This window comes from Perna viridis, chromosome 7 (genome assembly GCF_037379345.1).
Source record: "Perna viridis isolate PV_CMFRI_1.1 ecotype Kerala chromosome 7, ASM3737934v1, whole genome shotgun sequence".
In the NCBI taxonomy this organism is placed as follows: Eukaryota; Metazoa; Mollusca; class Bivalvia; order Mytilida; family Mytilidae; genus Perna; species Perna viridis.
Genome location: NC_142451.1, coordinates 22,282,692 through 22,306,148, shown reverse-complemented (window position 1 = coordinate 22,306,148; position 23,457 = coordinate 22,282,692). Strand labels below are relative to the sequence as shown.

General features: G+C 31.5%; 1 protein-coding gene across 4 annotated transcripts in view; it reads right to left on the bottom strand.

Annotated features, from left to right (window-relative positions):
• LOC148611808 (nucleoporin NUP188-like) overlaps nt 1-23,457 on the bottom strand; it is a 50,675-nt gene that overhangs the window by 23,820 nt on the left and 3,398 nt on the right. For all 4 annotated transcript variants that reach the window (XR_015924214.1, XM_088592706.1, XM_088592708.1 and 1 more), the window contains exons 3-24: nt 22,911-22,984; nt 22,088-22,169; nt 21,124-21,204; nt 20,397-20,534; nt 19,046-19,102; nt 18,254-18,322; nt 17,355-17,402; nt 16,435-16,521; nt 14,737-14,813; nt 14,218-14,289; nt 13,895-13,937; nt 12,185-12,388; nt 10,994-11,092; nt 10,320-10,385; nt 7,494-7,616; nt 6,805-6,925; nt 6,281-6,331; nt 5,151-5,258; nt 4,303-4,435; nt 3,141-3,228; nt 1,469-1,545; nt 637-751 (exon numbers count right to left, since the gene is read on the bottom strand). Coding sequence is in view for 3 of the 4 variants with exons in the window: in XM_088592706.1 (XP_088448832.1) it covers nt 637-751; nt 1,469-1,545; nt 3,141-3,228; nt 4,303-4,435; nt 5,151-5,258; nt 6,281-6,331; nt 6,805-6,925; nt 7,494-7,616; nt 10,320-10,385; nt 10,994-11,092; nt 12,185-12,388; nt 13,895-13,937; nt 14,218-14,289; nt 14,737-14,813; nt 16,435-16,521; nt 17,355-17,402; nt 18,254-18,322; nt 19,046-19,102; nt 20,397-20,534; nt 21,124-21,204; nt 22,088-22,169; nt 22,911-22,984 (2,013 nt within the window). In the remaining variant the exon portion in view is untranslated. The remainder of the gene's footprint in view (nt 1-636; nt 752-1,468; nt 1,546-3,140; nt 3,229-4,302; nt 4,436-5,150; nt 5,259-6,280; nt 6,332-6,804; nt 6,926-7,493; nt 7,617-10,319; nt 10,386-10,993; nt 11,093-12,184; nt 12,389-13,894; nt 13,938-14,217; nt 14,290-14,736; nt 14,814-16,434; nt 16,522-17,354; nt 17,403-18,253; nt 18,323-19,045; nt 19,103-20,396; nt 20,535-21,123; nt 21,205-22,087; nt 22,170-22,910; nt 22,985-23,457) is intronic.

The window sequence follows — 23,457 nt, the reverse complement described above, 5'->3', positions numbered from 1 at the left end:
GTGCAAGTTTCATTCAATTTCATTAGTCATGTACAAAGAGTAACAGATAAGAGATGGGTCCCCCCTGTGAAATAAAGGACAGACAGACAGACACTCCTATCACTTTATACCCCACTTTGCACAAATGATAACGTCCATGTTTTGAAATGTGAAACCCCCAAATTGATTTGTTTAATCTAAAACATGAGGTGCACAATGGGAACACATGATAAGGATTCTTTGAAATTTTCATTCAATACCATTTAGTGGCATAGGAGGAGTAAGGGATATAAGATAGTTCCCCCTGTGTAATGGAAGAAAGGATGTACAGAAGGAAGGAAAGAAGGACGGACACCCTTCTCACTATATACCCCAACTTTGCAAGTGGAATATAAAAATAAATACTCAGGTTAGTAGTTCAGTACTATCATTCTAGTTGGCTATGATACTTATTTTGATTTTAAAATTAGGGCCAACTTGTGTAAAATCTTAGGTTTTAACCAAGCAGGAAAACATGTTCATAGCCATCTTCACTACAGTCTTACATGTATGAGGTCTGACAATGGGGATAGAAAGGAATATGTGAATGGATAATCTTCCTGTTTTGAATCAAATCCAGCCAAATACTGGCTATAGCCACCTTCACTATAATCTTACCTGTATTAGGTCTGACAACAGGGAGAGGAGAGAACATGTGATTGGATAATCTCCCTGTGTTAACTCAGATCCAGCCAATAGCTGTCCATAAGCACCAGCACTTAGTTCCTGGCCACTGAAATGAGGAGATTCATTGCTGTGTCCAAATATGATTCATACAAGTGAATATATTAAAAGTTTCAAAAAATCATGCTCATTTGGTCTAGAAAAGGCTAAAATAGCATTGTTTTACAACTTCATCAGTGATCCTATATGACAAGTGAAGTTCAACATGCTGCCATGCTTGGTATACCCCCACTTGTACATGTATATCACAATTTGATATTGGACAACAACTAAAATTGCATACAAAATATGCCACATAACAAGTTTAAAAATTCATTGGTACCTAGAATTTCTGTGACAAAATATCTCTTGATTGAAAATCTCAAATGATAAGTAGAAAACTGAATTTTACTTTTTACTTCAACTAAAATTTTTGAAAATACAAGAACATGAAGGAGATGTATACAATTATAGGCCAATTGTGATAAATTCTTTGTTCTCAGGCCATTTTTATTGAAAACCAATGAGGGATAAGGCATTACTTTTTACCTTCTTAATGCCCCATGAAGATGATAAGGATGCTTCCAAATTGTTTACACAAGAAAAAATTATAAGGGAGGTGCCGGTTTAAAATTTCATTGACATTGTTATCTAAATGGATCAAAAAGGACCAAGAAGGTAATGAAAACCATGACATTAATTTTAGTTGGACTTAATAAGCATACATATTTCCAAGTTGTAAATCTTTTTGAAATAACGTTTCAAAAATGATACAGTACTACTATACCTTGCTACTTCAGCAAAGTTGTCAACATTTCCAGTCAGAAAAGGAAGTAGACCAGTCTGTTTTAAACTGTGCCAAACCTGTAAAATACAGCCATGACATGTTTCATGAAATCACTACAATCATCAAACCTGTAAAATACAGCCATGACATGTTTTATGGAATCACTACAATCTTCAAACCTGTAAAATACAGCCATGACATGTTTTATGGAATCACTACTATCATTGATTTCAATTCAATTGCACAGTTTAGGAAAATATTGACGCATGTCCTGAATTTGTTACTTTGTCTTTCATAATACAAATATATGTTTAGTGGATAAATAACTGTTGAAATAACATGGCTGGATGACCAACCAACATTTTTTAAAAAAACAACACCACAAGAACAACAATAGATGGGGACATAACTTTTTGTAGATATAAACTGGTCTGGAGCTGGCATGTCAGTTAACTGCTAATAGTCCTTAGTTTGTACATTTGTGTAACTGATAATCAGTTTCTTTATTTCCATTGCAACAAGGAACTCAGATCTTTTGTACTGATTTTTAGGTGTGTTTGTGTAATATTTTTTCTACAGTGGCCAGATTTTGAAGGGGGAGGGTTGTGATCACGCCAAAGTACCTAAACCCTTCCATATTTTTTGTGCCTGTCCCTAGTCAGGAATTTCTAGCCTCTGTATGCCTTGTTCTGCTTTCAGCTTCAATTTACTTTTATGTTACTTGAGAATATAAGGGCAACCATTTCACTGTATCTGTGTAAAATGATACTTTGGGACCAGCTGCAGCCTGCCGAGCGGTGTGAGGGTTCCCTTGTCGTTTATTGAAGACCAATGGTAGGCCTTGAGCCGACATTTTTATCCCAGTGGGGTTGTTGTCTCTTTGACATATTCACCATATCTATTCTTGTTATATTGTTATACATGTACTTCAATAGTTTCAAATGATTTTTCTGCTATTTTTTTTATAATACTTATCCTTCACAGTTTTTTTAAAAGAAAAACCACTAATTCAGACCTCAGTTGTAGGGAATATTTTGATATAAATAATCTTTTTAACTTCAAAAAGCAACAACTTTTATTCAACTATAAAATAACCCTTTAAATTCACTGGCATCCACAAGCTCCCATATATTACACTACATTAGAATTGTTAGCATTATTTCTATATAGGAAGTTTACATTTGTACATGATCTGATTTGATAAAAAAAAATGTCTCTCATCAAAGCACTGGGTTGTTTAGTTTCGCCAGATACTCTAAGAGTATCTTTCAATTCAAAGGATTTAGTTTTGAAAATAATATTACCTCAATACTGTAAACAGTTTTATTTCCATGCAAAGATCTGTTACGCGAAAATTAAACTGTTGCGTTTATAATTTCGTTCAAAGAACACTAGAGTAAAGTTTTATGAACAATCGCAAATATTAACTATGCAAAAGTAGATTGATACCAGAAACCGCAAAAAAAAAGACAGCGCAAAAATTTCTCGGTTTACAGTAAAAGTTTTGAAATAAAATTACCTCAATGAAAGTTTTTAAAATAAAATTTCCTCAATAAAAGTTTTGAAAATAAAATTACTCCAATAAAAGTTTCAAAAATTAAGTTAATTCAATAAAAGGAATTTGGCCCCAATACACAAACCATAATACACAAAATATTATTAAATAGCATACCTGTTTTGGATGTATTTTTGCTACACAATTAAGACAATCAACACATGAAGCTATCAGTTCAAGAGGAACAGGGCTGAATCTTGAAAATCTGGTGTAGAAAATGTAATAAAACAAAGTCGTATCATCTTTGATCCAATACAAAAAATGAGAAAATTGACACAATATTTATTTTTTTCAAGTTAGTAACAGGAGAGATGCTTTTCTTGACATACTTAATGTTCATTGCTACCAGATAGGCATAGAATAATAGCTACTTTTGATAATGACAATATTATTTGGAGTATAAGGATGAGCACTTGACCATGAGATGAGATATTCCAATTAATATTGTTAGTATCAAAATCAAGTCTATCAACATTCTGTTTAACATTAATCCTTTAATTGTCTGACTGTACATTAATTTTTTGGACTTAGTCCACTTTGGCCTAAAAAAATTGTTATGTTTCTGGTCACCCTACCGACCCTCTTTAGAACTCCCTACCAAAAAGTTTTTATTTGTGATTTTGAAAAAAACAAAGCCTGCCAATTGTCTTACAGACAAAAAAGAAGAAAATAAAGCAAAAGGTATTTTTTTCTATCCTAGAAATACTGGCTGTTTATATTAGAAATGACTGTAAACACATATGTGAGTTTGCTCTTGGCCATGGACTAAGTCTATCACATGTTTAGTCTTTGCAGATTTGGTTTTTATTGTATTCTGAGTTTGGTGTCATACTTATTTCATTTCACAATTTTTAAAAAAATTTTAAAATCCATACCTACCGACCTTACAACATTTTAGAGGGGTGACCGGAAACACAACATTATTTTTTTCCGGCCCTTTCTAGTAGTACAACTTCAAAGAAATGTTTTAACAGATATTTTCAAATATCTTGTCATGTTCAAGAGAAATATCCAGCACCAAGTTCAAAAAGGGAAAAGCACAGATTATCAATAAATTTTCATTTTTACTATTTCTAAATGAAATGACTTTAAAAAGGGAGAAGTTCAAATGTTTTGAGAGCATTAAATTAACAACATTCTTCATACTTTTTTCTGTACATGACTAAAATGTAATGTAACTACCAAGAAAAAAATATTTCTAATGTTTTTATATGATTCCTCAAATACCTCAAGATAAGCCACAGTGTTCCATAAGTTTACAAATGGAAAGCCTACATACCTGTGTATAACTTGATATAAACAATCTGTCAGGGGCTTGAGTTCATCAATAACACTTGGATAACTACCCAACATAGCCTTTACAAACTGCGTGATTAAAGTCACTCTATTCACTTGTAGAACTGAGATATTACCTGTGTAGAGAGATAAAACATGAAGTAGTAAGTGTTTTGCTATGTATATCCCAACCTATAGTTGATGTCAGACAGAACCCAAATCAACAACGCATGCCCCATCTATATAATGCCACACATCAAATTGCAATCATCCATCCAGTGGGAGAAAAGATAATTGTGACAAAATTCGGACGAATGGAATGACAGACAAGATGATTCAAATATACAATCTACTCATTGAGTGGGGGTAGAAGTTATAGATTATGGATTCGGTAAAGGTGTGCATAACTATATCATTTCTGAAGATATCTTGCTAAATGATATCCAACTCTTTTTAATCTCATGTCATCCATTACGAAATATTGCTCAAGAAGAACAGCAGACAATGTAAAACACCTGAAGTCCAAGCTGCATGTACATGCATGATCTTTAAATTCATATAAGGAATGTCTCCTTTTGGTTGGTCTAAACAGCTTGGCACATCTTGTAAGTACTCAGTATATCCAGATACCCTTCCCCCTTTTTAAGGAAAAATCATTGTCGCCAATGTTTAGTATACATAAATATTTACATGTATATTTAAATATTTAATGCATGCTTATATAGTTATTTTCCCTCTCTTCTCCTAAACAGCGCTTTCAAATAAATCTTTTTGTGACAGCTATTGTAATTGCAAAAAACTGTCCTAGTAATTATTTACCTGAATTCCTAACTAACAAATAAAAATACTTACCACTTCCAAATGAAATGTGATTTAAGAGGTCTTTGATTTCACAGTGAAGATATTCCCATCCATTGTATGTAAATTCCCACTGAAATACTGGTCCTTCATCAGATTTACCTACAATGCAACATACCTTTTTTAATATCACTTTTACTAAAAGATTTCCAAATTCAAATGTACATGTATGCTTAAGTATATTATAGTACATCTATAGTATACAACCTTCATTTGCTGTACAAAATATAGTAGAATTATACATATCTAGGTTTCCAATACAAACTTAAATTTAAATTAATACATTCATTCTGTATGACAACCTAAGTAGCAGATCAAGGGGGTTTTTGGGGTCAAACCTCCAATTTTTTTTTCAAAAACTGTGTTTAATTTTGTGCAAAATCCACCCCTGCCTTTATTTGCCTTACCAGAAAACATTGTAAACTTTCATTTATATATTGGTCTCTTATATATTAGTCTCTTCATGCATATTGTTAGAGTTGCATTTTTTCCTGGTAGGTGTCGAAGCTTTTTTTCTGATGTCATCATTTGAATCCTTACATTGAAAATCAGATGATATTGAGATGGAAATTATGTCTCTAAAAAGTAAACCCAAGAATTGTTTCTTTTCACTATAAAAGTCAAGACATCATAATATTTGGTTTGATTAAAAACTTGAAAAGCCCAAGACCTTCCATCCTTGAAAGTAAATTTTAATCCCTGTAGCCTCCAATCTAACTACTCTCATCCTAATACCAGAAAAATAGTTCAAAGAATGATGGTAAGGGTCCAAACATAAAGTGTCACTGATTGATTGATTTATTTTAGCTCTTATAACACATTTATTCCCTTAAGGAGGTAGACCTAGGGTAAGGGACACAACTCTTACACATCAGTGGACTGTTTGTATTCACCATTTTACATCAATCCCACATAAGCATCAAAGTAACTTGTACTGATGTCATTCTGTTTCAGAGGAAAACTTGAAAGGTTTTGGTGAAACTGAATATGATACAAACATATCCCTGATTTCAAGAGTTACGTCCCTTACCCTAGGTCTACCTCCTTAAATGATTTTTCCAGCCTCCTACTTCCATATCTGAACTTATCAATATCGTCTATTACTTGTCATTAACAGAACTTACCAATATCGTGTATTATACGTCCATATGTTCCTGCATCTATTTTGAAATCTCCTACAAATACATTATATGTTCACATAATAGTATTTCAAAATTTTTTCAAATGATTAAATTTCCCCTTACTATATCTATGATAAAAAGAGTGCTTCTGAGATGCATTTAATGCACTGCATCAATAATAATATACAGATAGCTTGACAACTAACAGGATTTTGCTACAAAGTGCCAGACAATAACTCAAATGACAGCAAAAATCATGAAAATCTATACATTCTTTAGTAACAGCATATCTGAATTTAAAATGATTCCCTAAAAAGCTGTTTGTGTTACAGCAAAGACATGTATTGGCAGCTGCCCACCCAGTACAATAACAAATTAATAACAGAATTTTTTCCTTGGAAAATTTGGTAAAAAATTCATTTACATGTACATATAATTGTTACTACAAAAAACTGCCTGACTCTTACAGAATTTGTGCATTAGACCCAACACACTAACATACTGACATTAACAATAGTTTAACTTACTCTCTTGGAATGGGAACTTATTCTTCATAAGTTTCCATATTGCAGGATCATTGGTTCCCATAATGTCTGGTGTATAACTTTTGTCTGTATACTGAGACATACTTCTCCATACAGTATATATCTACAGTGAATACAAGACTTCCTATTAACATGGAATCCTACACCGTTTGAATTCTTAGACTTTTTCTTCCGTGTGGGTTTCATGATAAATTTCTAATGCCCTTTTTATACAAAATACTTTATTTCATGGGTACATGTTTAATTAGTTGAATACAATTCTTCACTTCATGACAGCAAAGTATTCAAAGATGGTGGTGAGGTAGACTGGGGCTCCAATACCAACTCTCTGTTCTTGATCTTATATTTAGCTTTTTCACCTTTACCACATTCAGACGTTGTGTTATGACTTGTTTAAAAAGTAGAACAAATGTAGTACAGGTTTGGGCCAAATTCCCCTTTTATATAACAAACAGATCAAACTGAGTGTGATGGTCAACTGTAAGATGTTTTCTGTGAGGTTGCCACACTATCTATGTTTTTTTTGCAATGTCATTTTGGAATTTCGAAGACAAGAGATTTACAGTGCAAAACATTACAGCCAGTATCATTTTTGAAAATAATATTTGCTTTATGACAGTATTCAAGATAATTTGTAAAACATATATATATATCATGTATATATTTTTAACCTTTTTAGCACTTTCCCCACCAGCTTGTGACAGAGCAGTGCTGAACTGAATCAATGCTGTAAAATCCACAGGAAATCTAGACTTTGCTGCTTGGAAAATTGTTCCCAATCCATTGTCCAGACCCTAAGTATTAACAACATAGCGATACATTAAATGACTTATCATTAACTTTCACTTTAGCTATTTAGAGTCAACAAAAACCAATACATGTACACTCAAACCTCGGTAGCTCAAACTCCTAGGGACCACTGAAATGTGTTTGAGTTATCGGGAGTTCCAGAAATTGAAGTTCGTACATTTCCAGATTTTTTTCGTTGCCAGCCTGAATTGTACTTCATCGTTAGAAATTGCCTACTTCCTACGAAATTTTGTTAGTTCTTGGATATTTTTCATTTGCTTTCGGAAGGTTATGTTGATTTGTCGTCATTAAAAATGCTGTTTTATTTTAAAAAAACTTTCAGAGTTCGAGTTCCTTGGTCAATTATTTGTTTCATCTTTATTTTCCTTGATGCTTTCATCATGCCGACTTCAAAACATTCTTGAACTTCAATCAGTACTATATACGGGTGTTTGAGCCATCCAAGTTTGAGCAAGTGAAGTTCAACTGTATAACAATGCAAGGTAGTTCTTAGAACATAGATATATTATTTTTTACCAAATTAAAAGCATTCACTCTCCCAAACTATTTTTTTCTCTTATCAAATGAAAGATATCTCAAAAACTTGACTTAATTACTTTATACTTATATTTGCATATGAATGTCATTTTTTTATTATTGAATGGCAGAATTAACATGTAACATTAGCAGTATATTTAAGACACAATGTTTTCAATAGTTTCTTTTTCACCTTTCAATTGTTGAAAAAATCATTTAATCATGAACCCTTAGGTTTTTCCCACGTCAAGATCTAGAATGCACATACATACATATAAAATTATACAATATTTTCATTATTTTAATAAATAATGGATGGATTGATTGATTATTGGGGTTTAACACCGGGGCAGCAATATTTCAGCTATATTCAGGCAATGAACATGAAATAAATGATAAAATGAATACAAAATGATTATGAAGAAATGAAAAAAAGGGATTGGACACAAGGATAATTGGGTTGACAAATTTTGATTGCCACTCCACTAGAAAAAGGGAGGGATGGGTAGGGTCAGGCAATTTAGCTTCCGGTGGCAGAACACAAAGGTTCCTACTCCTATCGAATACCACAGTAGAAATACCCCATTCCACCACCTGGGGCACACAACCCAGTTGCTCTGTGGGCAGTGTTCTGAGCACTTTTTAGTCGCCTTTTATGACAAGCTAACCGCTGCAGCAGGCCTATTCTTTTGACACCCTGACAAGCACGGGGCAATAAAGGATGCAAACCTTCTGAAACACTAGTATACAATGTCTCAGTATACACACCTGTTACTTCTTTTCACCCAAAATATCTTCAATACATTATATATGGACCTGTCAATATATTCAATGGGGTCCATATATAACGTATTGACTGGGAAAAAGTCTGTAATTCATATATTACATATGTACAAAGTGCATTTTGGAAATGATATTGCATTTTGTGTATTCAAAACATGGACTTCGCAAGTCATTATTCAAAAAAACAAATTTCATCCAAGACAAAGCATTTTGAAATTTTGGAGGGCAAGTCAGTCATCATGTCAATGTCAAATTTTTAATCTTCTCAAAACCTCAAAATTTAACTTCAGCATGTCAAACCCTTCCTCAACAGAAAGTTTAATTCAAATCTGAGCACTTTAAAATTTGGGTGGAAAAAATCAGTCACTATGGCAATGGGCAACATTTCATTTCAGGAATCTTTGTTGCAGCCTGTTATTCAGTCTGTTAATCTCTATCGCTCTACTAATTTCAAGTTCTTGAACACCTAGGTTTCCGAAATTTCAGAACGGTATATATCTGTATCTATTTTAATAGCATCAATATAAATAAAAAAAGAAACATAGCGTCAATATAGGTATAAATAGCAAAATGGCTTTAGGTAGGCTGAATAGTCATTGAATCACATGGCGTTGATAACCAATGAAAATAGAATAATGCCACACCATATGTAATTTATGAAAATTAGCTTTGGGGTACATTCTTTCACTTGATTTGGGTATTTGTTCCCAAAAATGCACAGGCAAGGAAAATGCAAATTTTGTGCCAAAATATAAGAAAACTTATCCATTGAGACTGTGTTGAGGTCCTTAATGGGTTGATAAAAATATTGCACCAATAGAAAATATTTTGATTTTTCTATGTTTTTCTAGGTCATGGCTATGCACTCTCTGCAAAAAAGTGCATCTCTTTCAAATTAAATGTATTCCGCCATTAAAAAAAAAAAAAAAAAAAAAAAAAAAAAACATTGGGAACACCTCTGCAAAATGTCAAACAAACAATTAGCAAATATTTTTGAATGAAATACCTATTTCCCTTACCTGTGTATTTTTCAAAAAATATCTAAAATAACCAAATAATGTTTTCGAAGTTACAGTTAATGTAATGAAATAATAAATATACTGACACTCCTATGTGTATACATTGTCCTAGATCTTGACCTGGGAAGAACCTTAATATAATAATACATGCATTGATAAAATACAATAAATACATGTATATGCATTTATTGCCTATTAAATTTCATTTCAAAACACTTTCTCAATCATTCTACAGTACATGTACATATATAATGGTACAGTTTACAAAAAAAACTTCGATTTCTTCCAATTCTTCCTCAACTAAAATTTCAACCAATCAGATAATTTCATTGTGAAGATCTGAAGGAAATCTCAATTTGAGAAACATACCTTTTGCCAAAAATCTTCTGCACAAAATTCAAGTTGAAGTATCTGACTCAACACTTTGTGTAATAACTGAAAAATAGTTAAAATCATAATAAAAAAAATTCAAATACACGTAATTCTGTATCAATTACCAATGAAAAAAGTTGTCCACTTTATAGTACGGTTTGATAGAAATGATGAAAATCCTACTCTATGTGAAGTTTGTTTCTTTTTTTTCCCTTTTATTTTGATGGTTGTATGATATGAGAACAAAACTTCCTCTTCTATCCACTTTTCTTTTATCTTTTTATCTAAGTCCAAATAGAAAAAACTCAAAATTCATACAGATGCCCTTTATACTCCATAATTCATTCACGGAATGTTTGTTCCCTACAGAAAAATATCATTACCAACATCCATAATAAAAGCTCAGATGAATTTAAAGGTTGGTGGACATCCTGGATGTAACAAGATATTCATAGTGAAACTGGAATTAAGTTCCAACAAGAGCTGTTGCTAAATAAAAACATGATACATGAGAAAAAATAGAGATCTTCACAAATCTCCCAATTTGAGAAAATTTTGATTTGGGAGATCTCCTACTTCAGAATTTCGAAGGTTAACACCTATATATCTAAAACACCTGTTTTTCAGAAAGACAACTACATGAACATTTTGGAAAACAAAAATAAATAAACCTCAATTTCTCTATCTCTTCCCAATGTTGATTCTTCAAAAGCTGACATCACATTAACAAATAAATTGTACAGAACAAATTGAGCCACTGGATACACAAACTGAAATGTAGAACAAATATAGAGAATAATGTTAAGGCTATTCCTGGAAAAAATGTATAGGGGGGTTGGACAGCATCTTTTGCTAATTGTATGGATGAGGGTATTTCTAGGCATACATACCGCATTCTTTTGTATATTACGCACATTCATGTATACCAAGTACCCCCTTCTTGGCAAAGGAGATTGACAAAAGAAGTTAGTTTCTGTGTAAAACATGCACTGGGAAGCCAGGAAAAATCACCAGCAGAAGACCACATTGAATTGAAAAGATTCTGGTGAATTCCCTGAAATGTGCATCCTTTCATCATTAATCTTTTAAATAAAAGTACTTTTATGTTTCCCTGCATTTGCAAGCCATTTATTGATTAAAATATGGCAATGTATAGGATCAGCTAAAATGTTTACATTTCCTGTTCATATGCAAATCAGGTATTTCACTAAAACAATGGCATCAAAATAGTATAAAAAAATGTGCTGTCCAACCCTCCCATACACTTTTTCCTGGAATAGCCCTTATTTACTTGAAATTGACAACCATGTCACATTGTCGATTGAATGCCGCCATTTGCAATGTCAATTTTGGGTGTCAATTTCACTGAATGAGTCTACAAGGGAACAAAAAAAAATAATAATAAATATATTTCCGATAGTTTGGGATTGGAATTATTAAGGATCATATACTATTTTTTCCAGAATTGATGGAATTATTAACTTACAAAACTGGCATTAAAGTCTTTCAGACTTTTATAAGTTTTGTGCATGAATGATCCAATTTTACACATACCAAAATTAGGAAAAACAAAATTTAATCCTATATTAACTGATAATCATTAATTACTAATATTATTATTATTATTATAATAAAATAAATATATTTATTAATGCAGTGACACAAGTTAGATTTAGAATATACTTGCTCATTTTCATGAAAAAACATTCCAAAAGAGGACTCTTATCAATACATAAGCCATATTTAGCATGTGTATAAAAACATTAACATATCAAATCTGCATAATGCATGAAAAATTGGATCAACAAGAGGTCATACGGAACAAGTTGTTTAAAATGGGCATAATGTATCTGTCAACTCACAGTAGTTTTACAGTTAAATGGCTCTGTATTTAGTAAGCTATACAACAAGTCAAACACTCGGAGTTGTAATGCTATCCTGCCCATCTTTCTGGTAGAATCCAGGTCTGTCTGATCACCAAACACCATCCTAACTGTAGCCCAACAGAGCAGGATAGGCCCATGGTATGGCTCTGTTCCAAACGTCTGTATTACTTTGTCTACTTTCTGGAAATGCAGGTGATATCATATGATTATTTGAGTTGTCAAACTGTGAGTTTTAAATTGAAATAAAAATAACAGCAATTTTTAAAAATATTTATCTAATGGTATTAAAATTCAACATAAGAATAATTTGTTAAATATATATTTAATATACGCCTGACAAACTTACCTCCTTGATACTAAGGCCCCTTGTCTCTTTTGAGTATGCCACATTACCCATTTTTATTGCCATATCAATAAAATAAATAAAAGAAAAAGTACCTTTCCTATATTTTTCAGGCCCAAGAACAAAGCAAAAAGCTTTTATCATCAACTTCTGGGGCAATGAAACAGACGAAAAAAGGAATTGCCTCCCTCCCTCATTTGTTTTCAGGAAAAATGGTCTGCGAACCAAGAAATTAACTTAGAAAGACCTTATCAAAACAACTAGAGGCTCAAGAGAGCCTGAATCCCTCAGCTGGTTTACCATTTGCTTATTTGAAAAAACTTGAGGAATGAGAGAGGCTAAGTTAAAATTAACTGCATTGTCAAATGCAGGAAATGCTTTTAATAGCATTTTTATGACCTGGACCAGAATTTTGTTAAAGACAAGTTTTTGAATTATTTAAAAAAAAACTGTCTTCCTGTCTTCCAACCCATACGTTCCTTTTTTAGTATAGGCAGCCATGTCTATTCATGGATTAAAAATCACAAATCTTTTCATGCACAATACACTAAAGAACCAATATGCATATTTTCATTAAATGATCTTAAATGTTTAGAGAAGATTTTCAAAGTTGTACATGTGGGGAAAAAAATTAATAATTGTTTCAGGAGCCATTACTCTTATATCAATAGACGAATTGTTTCGAAAATGTCGGCATTGGGCGGTCTCATGATGCTGAACAATATTACCCTGCAAAAATTTTGCTAAAGGCAACTGTTTTTGATATATTTTCAAAAACTGCCTTCTGACCCCTATGTTCTATTTTTAGTTACAGGGGCCATGTTTTTTTCATAGATTAAAAATCCCAAAAGTCATTTTGTGTGGGATACCCTAAGAAACAAATACATGGAATATGCAAACTTTCAATGAATTCTGTACAATGGATTCAGAGAAGATTTTCAAAGTTGCACAAGCAAAAAATGGCAAAAAACTGTTTCAGGGGCCGTAACTCCTGTCAAATGAAGAATTGTTTTGAAAATTTCGGCGTAGGTCTGTCTCATGAGGCTGAACAAAACTACCCACTGTCAGAATTTTGCTATAGGTAACAGCTTTTGAGTTATTTGGTAAAAAATGCTTTCAGACCCCTATGTTCTACGTTTAGTAACAGTGGCCATGTTTTTTATTGGATCATCAATCCCAACAATCATTTTGTGGTCAATACACTAAGGAACAATCATGTCAAGTTTACATCCTATCAGTCTGGTAGTTTCAGTGCAGATTTCCAAAAATTTGGCCACGAGGATAATGACGACAATGGACGCCAAGTGATGGCATTAGGCAAGCTAAAAAGTGATCAAACTAACCTTGTAAGATTCTTCATCTTTCAAAATATAGTGGTCATCAAAACTGAAATATACATATACATGTATATTTATAAAACAAAATTAACCCATACCACACTGTGGTTGAATATACATGTATCTGGGATGGCCCTGTTTTGCAATCTTTTGGTTCTGGCAATGTTATGTTTAGTTTAGGAAAGCATAATATATTTTCATCAGTGAATATTCTTAAAAATGAGAGATTGAGGAAAAACATAAAAACATTGACCTTGTACAAATCCACCAACTTCATGACAGTACTGTTGTTGTTACAAACTGTAAATGGTAACACTGAAAAGTCTTACCTTCCCAGCTGACTACAGTCATGAATTGTCTCCAGATCCATTGCCTCTAGAAGTATCAACATCTCTAGGTATCTGAAAAATGAAAAACTAGTGTTGATATTATATTATAAATACAAAGGATAAATGCTATCTTGTACTTCTGTGTCAAGTTGTAATTTCATACTTGGGTTGGTTGTTTGTTAAAAGGGTTGGCAGTTTTGTGAAATCTATTGAAAAACCTGTTGTAGAATCTACACTTTCGTTGAAGTTTTTTATCTGCACATGGATCATTGCATCTTAAAGTGCACTATCTCTGCTTCACTGCAATGATCACCCCCGCAAAATCACAGCTGCCTGCCAAAATTAATACAACTAATATGGAAAAATAAGAATAAAACTTTTGCTTATGCATATGTAACTATTTGCAATTTCTTTACTTTTTCAGATATCAGTTTTCAAGTGCATGACAATCTTACCTTCACAAGATAAAACTTGTAACTATTCCTCTAATACAGATAAGACAAAAAGATTGACATTTACCCAATTTTTCTAATGAACAGTTCTGAAGCTTCACCTAACACATGTTTATAGTTCTGACGCCTACCAAATCCATGTCTCTGCAAAAGTAACAATTATAAAATAAGTTTTAGGAGGCAGACCTAGGGTAAGGGACATAACTCTTCAAATCAGTGATATGTTTGTATCATATACAGTTTCACCAAAGCCTTCAAGCTTTACTTTGCAACAGGATGAAATCAGTCCAAGTTACTTTGATGCTTACATGAGATTGGTGTAAAATAGTGAATACAAACGTTCCAATGATTTGTAAGAGTTGCATACCTTACCCTAGGTCTACCACTTTAACATACATTAGTTTTGTAGATGAGTACTATGTGTCAAATCAATGACAACAGTAGTTAAACACAATTTGATGTTTAAATGAACAATAGTTAGTTTAAACAAAGACCAATCTACCAGCTACAGATTTATTAATGCAAGATTTGTACAGGTATAAAATATATTTTTAAATTTTTCGTATGTATTATCACAGTGTTCTGCCAAGGCTGCATATTTGCCTATTTCACGCATAATTTATTTAAATCACTCATAAAATTTGCCTGTATGCGTAATTTTCATGCCTAAAAATTCATCGGTAACTCAGGTTCACAAGTTTTTAGGCTTCAAGCTTTTTCATTTAAAAGTAATGAGCATGTGGTGCTCCTTTAGTGTGGAAAACTCAAATTTTAAAAACAAAACAACATGGCAGCCGCCAGTGCCAAGAAAAGGCGAATCACCAATTTCTTCTTGAAACCGGTGGACGACACGGCCACCGACAAAAACAACAATGACGAGGCACAGTTGTTATACAAAAACAGCCTTCCTACGACTAGTCTCAATGTTGCAATGAATCTCATTGCACTTTTGTTCACATAATGACATTTGTGTTGTTCAATTCAATTAAAGTTAGTCTCTTACCATGGATAATTTAATGTACATGTCAATGCGTCCTGTCTAAAAACAGCTCTAAAGGTAGTTATGATAAATTCATCATCTTTATTATTCTGATAAGACACTGACAAAAATTGCACAATTCACAAAGATAAACCAATGTTACATGAACGTACACAAAAGACCATTAAATCAAATTCCAAGGTAAGTACATGTAAATACGGGTATTTAGTAAACTTTTGACAAGTTTTATTGACCTGAAAAAAAAAAATTCACCTACCTTTTCAGAAATTCACCCACATAATTTAGACATATGAGTGAAATTCACCCAATTTTTCAAAAACCTTGGCAGAACACTGTTATCATACAAAAATTCAATGTAATGTGACAGTTTTACTTTCATTTCTTATTTAGCTTAACTACTCCCATAAAAAATTATGATCCCTTGAGTGAGTTTAAGAGTTGTCTTACAAGAAATGTGGAAAGATGAACAGACAGACAGATGGGTGACTCATATATACCCTCAAAATTTTGTTTACAAGGGGTATAAAAATTAACTGTTAGGGTGTTTTCAGAATCACATTTTATAACTTAGACTTGCTACAAATCTACCATAAATCTACACTGTGAAAGACTTAAAATTGGTGTTTATCAAATTTTATGGTCTGCCAATGTTTGGAATTTCACCTTGTGGTAGTATCTACCCATAGAAATCATAATAAACTGTTGCCCTATTGATAATACTTCTTTCAAAGGCTTTATCATGTAATGGATTATAAATGTTTTCACCTTAAATATGTCTAGCAGGTCTGTTAACTCTTTAACATTTATTTCAAAGTCTTTCAAATAAATTAGAAATATTTCCAACAGTTCACACTGAAAATAAATTATAAAACATGACAGTACTGTAAGTTTTTATTAATAATTAAGTATCAGTCTTTCTAAAAATCAGACAGGAGGTGATTCATGCATGTCAAAATCCCATCGAATTCAATTTTATTTCTTGTTCAGAAACAGTCATAGATCACATAACCAGTCTTAGTTTTTCATTTGGTTGTTGCACTTTTGAGATAAAATTATATAGAATGTACATGAAATTGACACTTTGCAAGAGTTGTCGTTCTTCATTCGGTTTGATTTGGTTGATTTTAGTGGGAGATGAATGTATGTTTTTTCTCAAAAGTGCAGATCTGAATAAGGAAATAATTATTATAATGTAAAAATATAGCACAAGTATGTTTGTTTGGTGGGTTTTTCTACACCATGAATCACTTTACAATTGGCACAATCTGAACTTTATATGGACTGGTACTTAATTATAATCATATCTATTATTAAATCATCATAATACAAGTAATACAATTTGTAAAAATGAATTTAAAATTCTTACAGGAAATCTTTCCTTTTCTTTAAACTTTTGCATCTACATGATATATATATATACCAAATTTCAATTATTCATAAGTTTGAATAAAAACAATGGAAAGTCAAAGAATAAACTGAAAGTGTTATCATTGTGGCAAGTTATTCATTTTTTAGAGGTATAAAAATGAAAGGGATTCAAATTACTAGTTTCTAAATGTAGTTTTTCATGTAAACGAGAAACTTTTAACATTATTTTCTACTTGTAAGCAATGAAGGCAAATTCTGGAGTAAAAATATTACAGTGTAAGTATCAACTGAGACTAAGAAAGAGTGGCACTACTTACCTGTTCCTTAAGATTTTGATGTGCCCATATCAATGCCTGTCTGTCAGTCTGTAAAACAATTTAAATGTAGACAACATATTTTAGACATTCTAAATGTATTACATATGTTAGATACATGTCCTTTCTAAGAAGATCTGCTTATATTAAAGTAAAAAAGATACCAATAACAGGTGTAAAATTAAGTTGAAAATATCAAGTGTTACAGAATTTATAGTAAAATGCAGTAATCAATGAAAAATCCAGTCAGTCAACAAGGAAATTTTCATGCTGTCAATATTTTGCACTTTCAATTTTCAATTCGTGATTGTTCCTCAAATCCAATTAAAATGTTTTAAGAAGAAATATTCCCAACTGTTTTATTTATTTTTTTTTTTGGTACAGGCCTTACCTTAAAAATAGAAAAAAAATAAACTGCTGAGAAAATTTCATGATTTACAGTCGTGAATATCAGGAATAAGATAAGAGGAAAAACAGGTAAGTGGAGAATAACAAAATTGGAAAACAAGGACTGCAATAATAAAATTCAGATTTGTAAAAGTAAACGTCTACAGCAAAATCACATCCTAGGAGGATGAATTATAGGATGATTGATAGGACAGCCTTGAAATCAGCAGTCATTGGTATCAAGGCAGTCCTTTCCTTCAAAATTCTAAACAACTAGCCTGAATAATACAGGACTGTATAGTATTTAACTAGCATGAAACAAGAAAAGTACTCATCATTTCACTAACCCGAATGAATATTTATTTGCCCTAGGCTTCTGGCTACTGGCTAAAGGTAAGCACTGTCAAGGTATATTTTTTGAAAATGTTCTTCACAAGATCACAGAAAATAATAATTCATACTATTTGATTGGAACAAATTAAAAGTAATTTCAGAAGAAATAGATATAGACTCACCATAAGAGGAGTATTTGTTTCCCAGTTTGGCAAATCAGCATCAAGTAAAACTTTTAATTCACCTTTTAACTGAAAAACAAATTTCAGATTAATTTAACAGAATTATTCTCAGTTCTGATTTGCTATAGATCTGTTTACATTGCAAAAAATTAATTTAAAGAAGTTTGAAGTTAACTATGTTTCGTATCAAAGCACAAAGTTGAAATTGACTTAAATGGTTTCTTTATTATTCAGGATGTTTTTCAGTTTGTCACTATCTATCTAAACGATAACAACAAAACTATTAAAAGATAGTATAATGTATGAAGAACCAGAAATCACTCACTTTATTAGGGACAGGGTATTATTTGCATCCTATATACATGTAAGGGGTCTGAAACATGAATGTCTCAAAAACATTGTAGGAAATGATGTACCTTTACATAACTTGGAAGTGATTGCTTGAATTGTTAATGCTGACATACGGCATATTTTTAGGAAGTCTTATACAGTTCTGTTATTCTAACATCACCATAACAAAATGACAGTGCATTTTCAACTAAGTCATGATTTTGGTACAAATAGCTTCATCACTAATAGGCAAAGCCTAAAATTACATTAATGATCAAAGTTTTGTCTTTTAGAAACAAGAATTGAAAATAAATGTGTTCCTGTATCTGTTCCATCAATTAAAAATAAGATGAAAAATTAGATGATTATATCTCTCTTATAACATCTCTTTAGATTACTTCACTGACATGAGATGTAAATTTATAACATATTCCCTATTATTTTGAATATGAGTAATCATACCTTATCATAAAGTTTATTATCTGTATTGAGGGTTTCAATGATCTGCTGGAACTGGTCCTAAGAAAAAAAAATTAGTAATTATTACAACAGTTTTATCATTGCACAAAAAGTGAATGAATAGCAATTGAAACTAATGATATGCTTTGCAGGGTGCAGCTTAATAATCATGCTGAAGTCCATCCCTGTTAAGTTGGACCAATTCAAGCTTAATACACATAAAAATTTGATTGTGATTAGATAATTGGACCAGAAGTGAAGTAATCCCTTTTGTCTTTTAATTCAAAAATGGTTCCAGTCAAAACCTCTAAAATTAATCCTACCTTCTTTTGGGGGTAACACATTTTGTGGTACAATTTCAAAGAAATCCATTCATTTATATTCATATTATTATATAGACATCAGGAAAATACTTGTTTTTGGCTCCAAATTCCTAATATGGGTCAAATCAGATCCCCAAAATAAATCCTAGCATTCATTTTCTGGTATGATATCTTGTGGATAGATGTCCATTTTAAAAGCACTACAGAGCTAATGCTTATTGTTTGATATATATTGACTTTAAATAAAGTTGACTAGACTTGACTTGAATTTCTAAGAGATCTATCTACTAATAGTTAATTTTTTATCCTGACTTAAGGAAATTTTTGTTTCTTGCTTGAGTTTGACTCCACTTTCCTGAAACAATTCAAATCTAAACGCTGAAATTCAATCCCAGTAGGAGTAGAGTTTGAATTTGGGGAAAGTGGTATATAATACTGCGGAACGATATCATAAACATCCATATGGTATAACCGAATTAATTCAAATTACATTTGTATATAGTTATATTTGTTTATTTATAAAAACTTGTTTTGGCCACTTTTTTACCTCTTATTAAAAACCAGTTTTGGCCATAATCCCCAAAATCAAAACCAACATTCCTTTTGTGGTTTTGTACCTTGTAAAATTTTATAAAGTTCAGCAACTAATATTCCAGAGTTTTTGCGGTTATATAGAAATTTATAACATTGTAGGTTCAACAGGCATTAAGCCATGGATGTAACAAAAATAAAATCACATTTTAAGCACAACTGACAAAAATAGCGATATTACATGCAAGTGCACACAATTTTTTTTTTAAATTATAGTGTTTTTTTTCTTATTCATGTTTTAAAGCATCTTTAGATATGGGACCTATGTAAAATCTGAAGTGAAAGTGACCAAACATGTTTCAGATAACGTGGTAGAAATCTCTATCCTGATTTTTCAAGAATTGGTGATTTTAAGATCTAGTATGTACACATATTTTTATTTAGAGTAACCTTTAACCTCAAAAGTTATGTCTTATACTATACATATGATTTTTACCAACCTTATAAGGGTGTATATCATTCTGCCAAAAGTTAATTATCACCTTCAGACATTGTAGGAGATATAATCTCTCGGTGTAATAGTAATCTCGGATCTTAAATATCAAACTCTGACAATGTCTGTCATTACCAAGAATATCCTGAAATAAATGTATCCATTATCTCATTACATGCATGTATTCTGTATATCATTACTTTTTATGATGTAAATGTTTCGACTAAAACATACTTTTTCGGTACTTATACAAAGTCAAAATATTTTCGTAATATTTTCAACATTAGCATTTAAAAAATCATCAGACACAACAACTATAGGTGAGAGACTAAGGTCCTCATAAGCTAATTTCACAAATGTTAAAGCAAGATTTCACAGTGCTATCCATAGCAACACCAGTAAAGTACAACTTTTTACTTATATACTTATTCCTTCCACTGGATTGATATGGTTAAGGCTTCAACCTCATTTAATTTAATTACTGGTCTCAAGTCCTTTAGGAAGTAAAAGTTTTGAAGGTGTAAAATACCTGTATCAATTTTCCATTTTATTTTGTCCCCATACATGCATATCTACAGGTTTAAGAACAACTATTAGTGGAATCAATTTATTTATAAGAACTTCATGAAAGTGTTATATTATATAATATTTCATTGTAAATTTTGAATAGATTATAATTACTTCAACCGAAATATGAAAAAATTGTAAATTTTCTATTCAAGGAACATTTTTACCTGAAGACTTTTCTGTGAACCCCTGTAATCATCTGCTAGGAAAGAGTTAAACAGTTCAAAACTTGCATCTTCATCAAGACCCTGTATCAATGATAGACAATAATTATTAACATGGCTCAATCTAGAGGGAGAAATAAGCAAAATTTTCTCCTAATTTGCGCTCACTTCTCCCACTTGTTTTTGACAGGGAAAAGTGTTTTGTAATAGATTACATATACAAAAATGTCAATATTGTTATCTTTTTAACAGAATGTATTAAAACTTCCTCTTGTCATCAATGTCTAGATGAGGCCCTGTAATTAATATTAAACGTATTATATATATATATTAATATAAGCTGTTAATAGAATGATTTCTTCAATACACTGTAATGACCAGAAAGATAACATGCCTCAAACTTCAAAATGTATTCATACCAATCAATATTATTGCTTAAAATTGTATGTCTACATTTTTATTTGATTGCGAGATTGGATAAGTGAGTTTGTAGATCATGTGGTACTCTTTGGAGTGTTCTAAAAAAAAGTATAAATTATTTTTCTTTCCCTTAGTGAATAATAGGATAGTTAATTGGAAAGAGTGAATAACCAAAATATTATCATGAGTGCCGAAGAACGACTAGATTTAATGAGTTTGCGTAACTTGTTCCGCACACGAGTTAGATCCTCAAGCATTCTTGGCACAAGTGATCATATTTTGGTTATTCACGATAACTAATTAATTATCCTATTTATTATATAAATTTTCTTCATAATTTATTGATATTTTCAATATGAATTTGAAATTCTGTGATTGATATCCAAAGTTGTGACATTTTGGCTGGAGAAAGCGTGAGAGTGAAATTACTGAATTTATTTCAAAGTATCAATTATCGAAATTTATTACACTGGGAACATTTGATAAAACACTGCTATCTATATAATAATTAGATCATCAAACATTTGAGGTCAACATCAATACTTACAAGAAAACTGCTTAGTTTTATCAACAGATCCTGATGAAGTTTAGATAATTTCTTGGCCTTTAAAATCTCTCCAGCTGGAGTACTATAAATAAAGGAAAAAATAATTCAATCATTGTTTCATTGCTCCTATCTGTTGTTATATTAAGAGGCTGTCTATTTAAAAATCAGGTCAATCCTATGATATGGGCGGCACAACAATTTTTTCCACTGAATTTTTCGTTCCAATGTAATGTTTCTATCATACAAAAGAAATGTATGTCAAAGATTTGTTAGTCGAATATGTATGGCTCAGAAAATGATTTTTAGGTTCTTGGACAAAGTAACCAAATTTTACACTAGTTATCTCCCTTTTTCAATGGATTTCATTGCTTGATATGCACATGCAAGTCATTTCTCTATAAACTTTGCTGTCAATCAAAACCAACATTCAACTATGGAAATTAATGGGAAAGGATGCATTTGTAGTATGAAATGGATGGTATTTTTTTTTAAAACAAAATCACTGCCTGGTTTTTGTATGGACACCCTCTTAAAACCAAACGTTTATCATTTCCTGTCAGAACTAAAATAAAAGTAATCAACTGATAAACAGATTACTTAAAAAAGAGGCAAATATCTATATATACTTTATGAACAGAAAATGTGCGTTCTTTCAGTGAACAAAAAATCTTCTCATGCATGACCATCACGAAAAAAAGGCATGGTTTTCAATAGAAAAATACAATCCATATAATTGTGTAAAATATAATGTCATTGAGACTTCAGTCTTCATTTAGATTTTTGACAACAGCGCAATCACGAGGACAAAACCAAAGATACTCACATTGGTTTTTTGTAAAATGATATTCCTTTCAACAGTTTCTCTGCATTCTTCTTTAACTCTTTACTAACAAATTGCTATAAAAGACCAAATTGTCATGACGAAGGCTGGTTTCAAGTTTAGGATACTGTAAACTAATTTATTTTCATAAGCAATCTACAGTATTTCAAATAGGAAAGAAAGATAAGGTGAAAGAAAATAAATGGCTGCAATATTTATAGAATATATGTTTGAGAAAATGGTCATTCAGGTAGGAAGCCAGTTCTTAACAAAAACAGCCACAAAATCAAATGGCAGAAAATTGAATCCAGAAAAGTGAAAATAGGTATCAATAAAAATGCATTGGTCTATTGTAACATTCACTGATATCTGGCTTATTTTTTTTCATGTAAGTGCAGAGCACATCAAAACATTTTAATCATATAAAAACTCAATAAATTCAAAAATGTAAAATTAGATACCGAGGACAAACTAAATGTGTAAATGACAAAGTAAATACATTTAGACAATGTAATCATGACTATGTGCTTAAAGGGGCCTATCATCAATG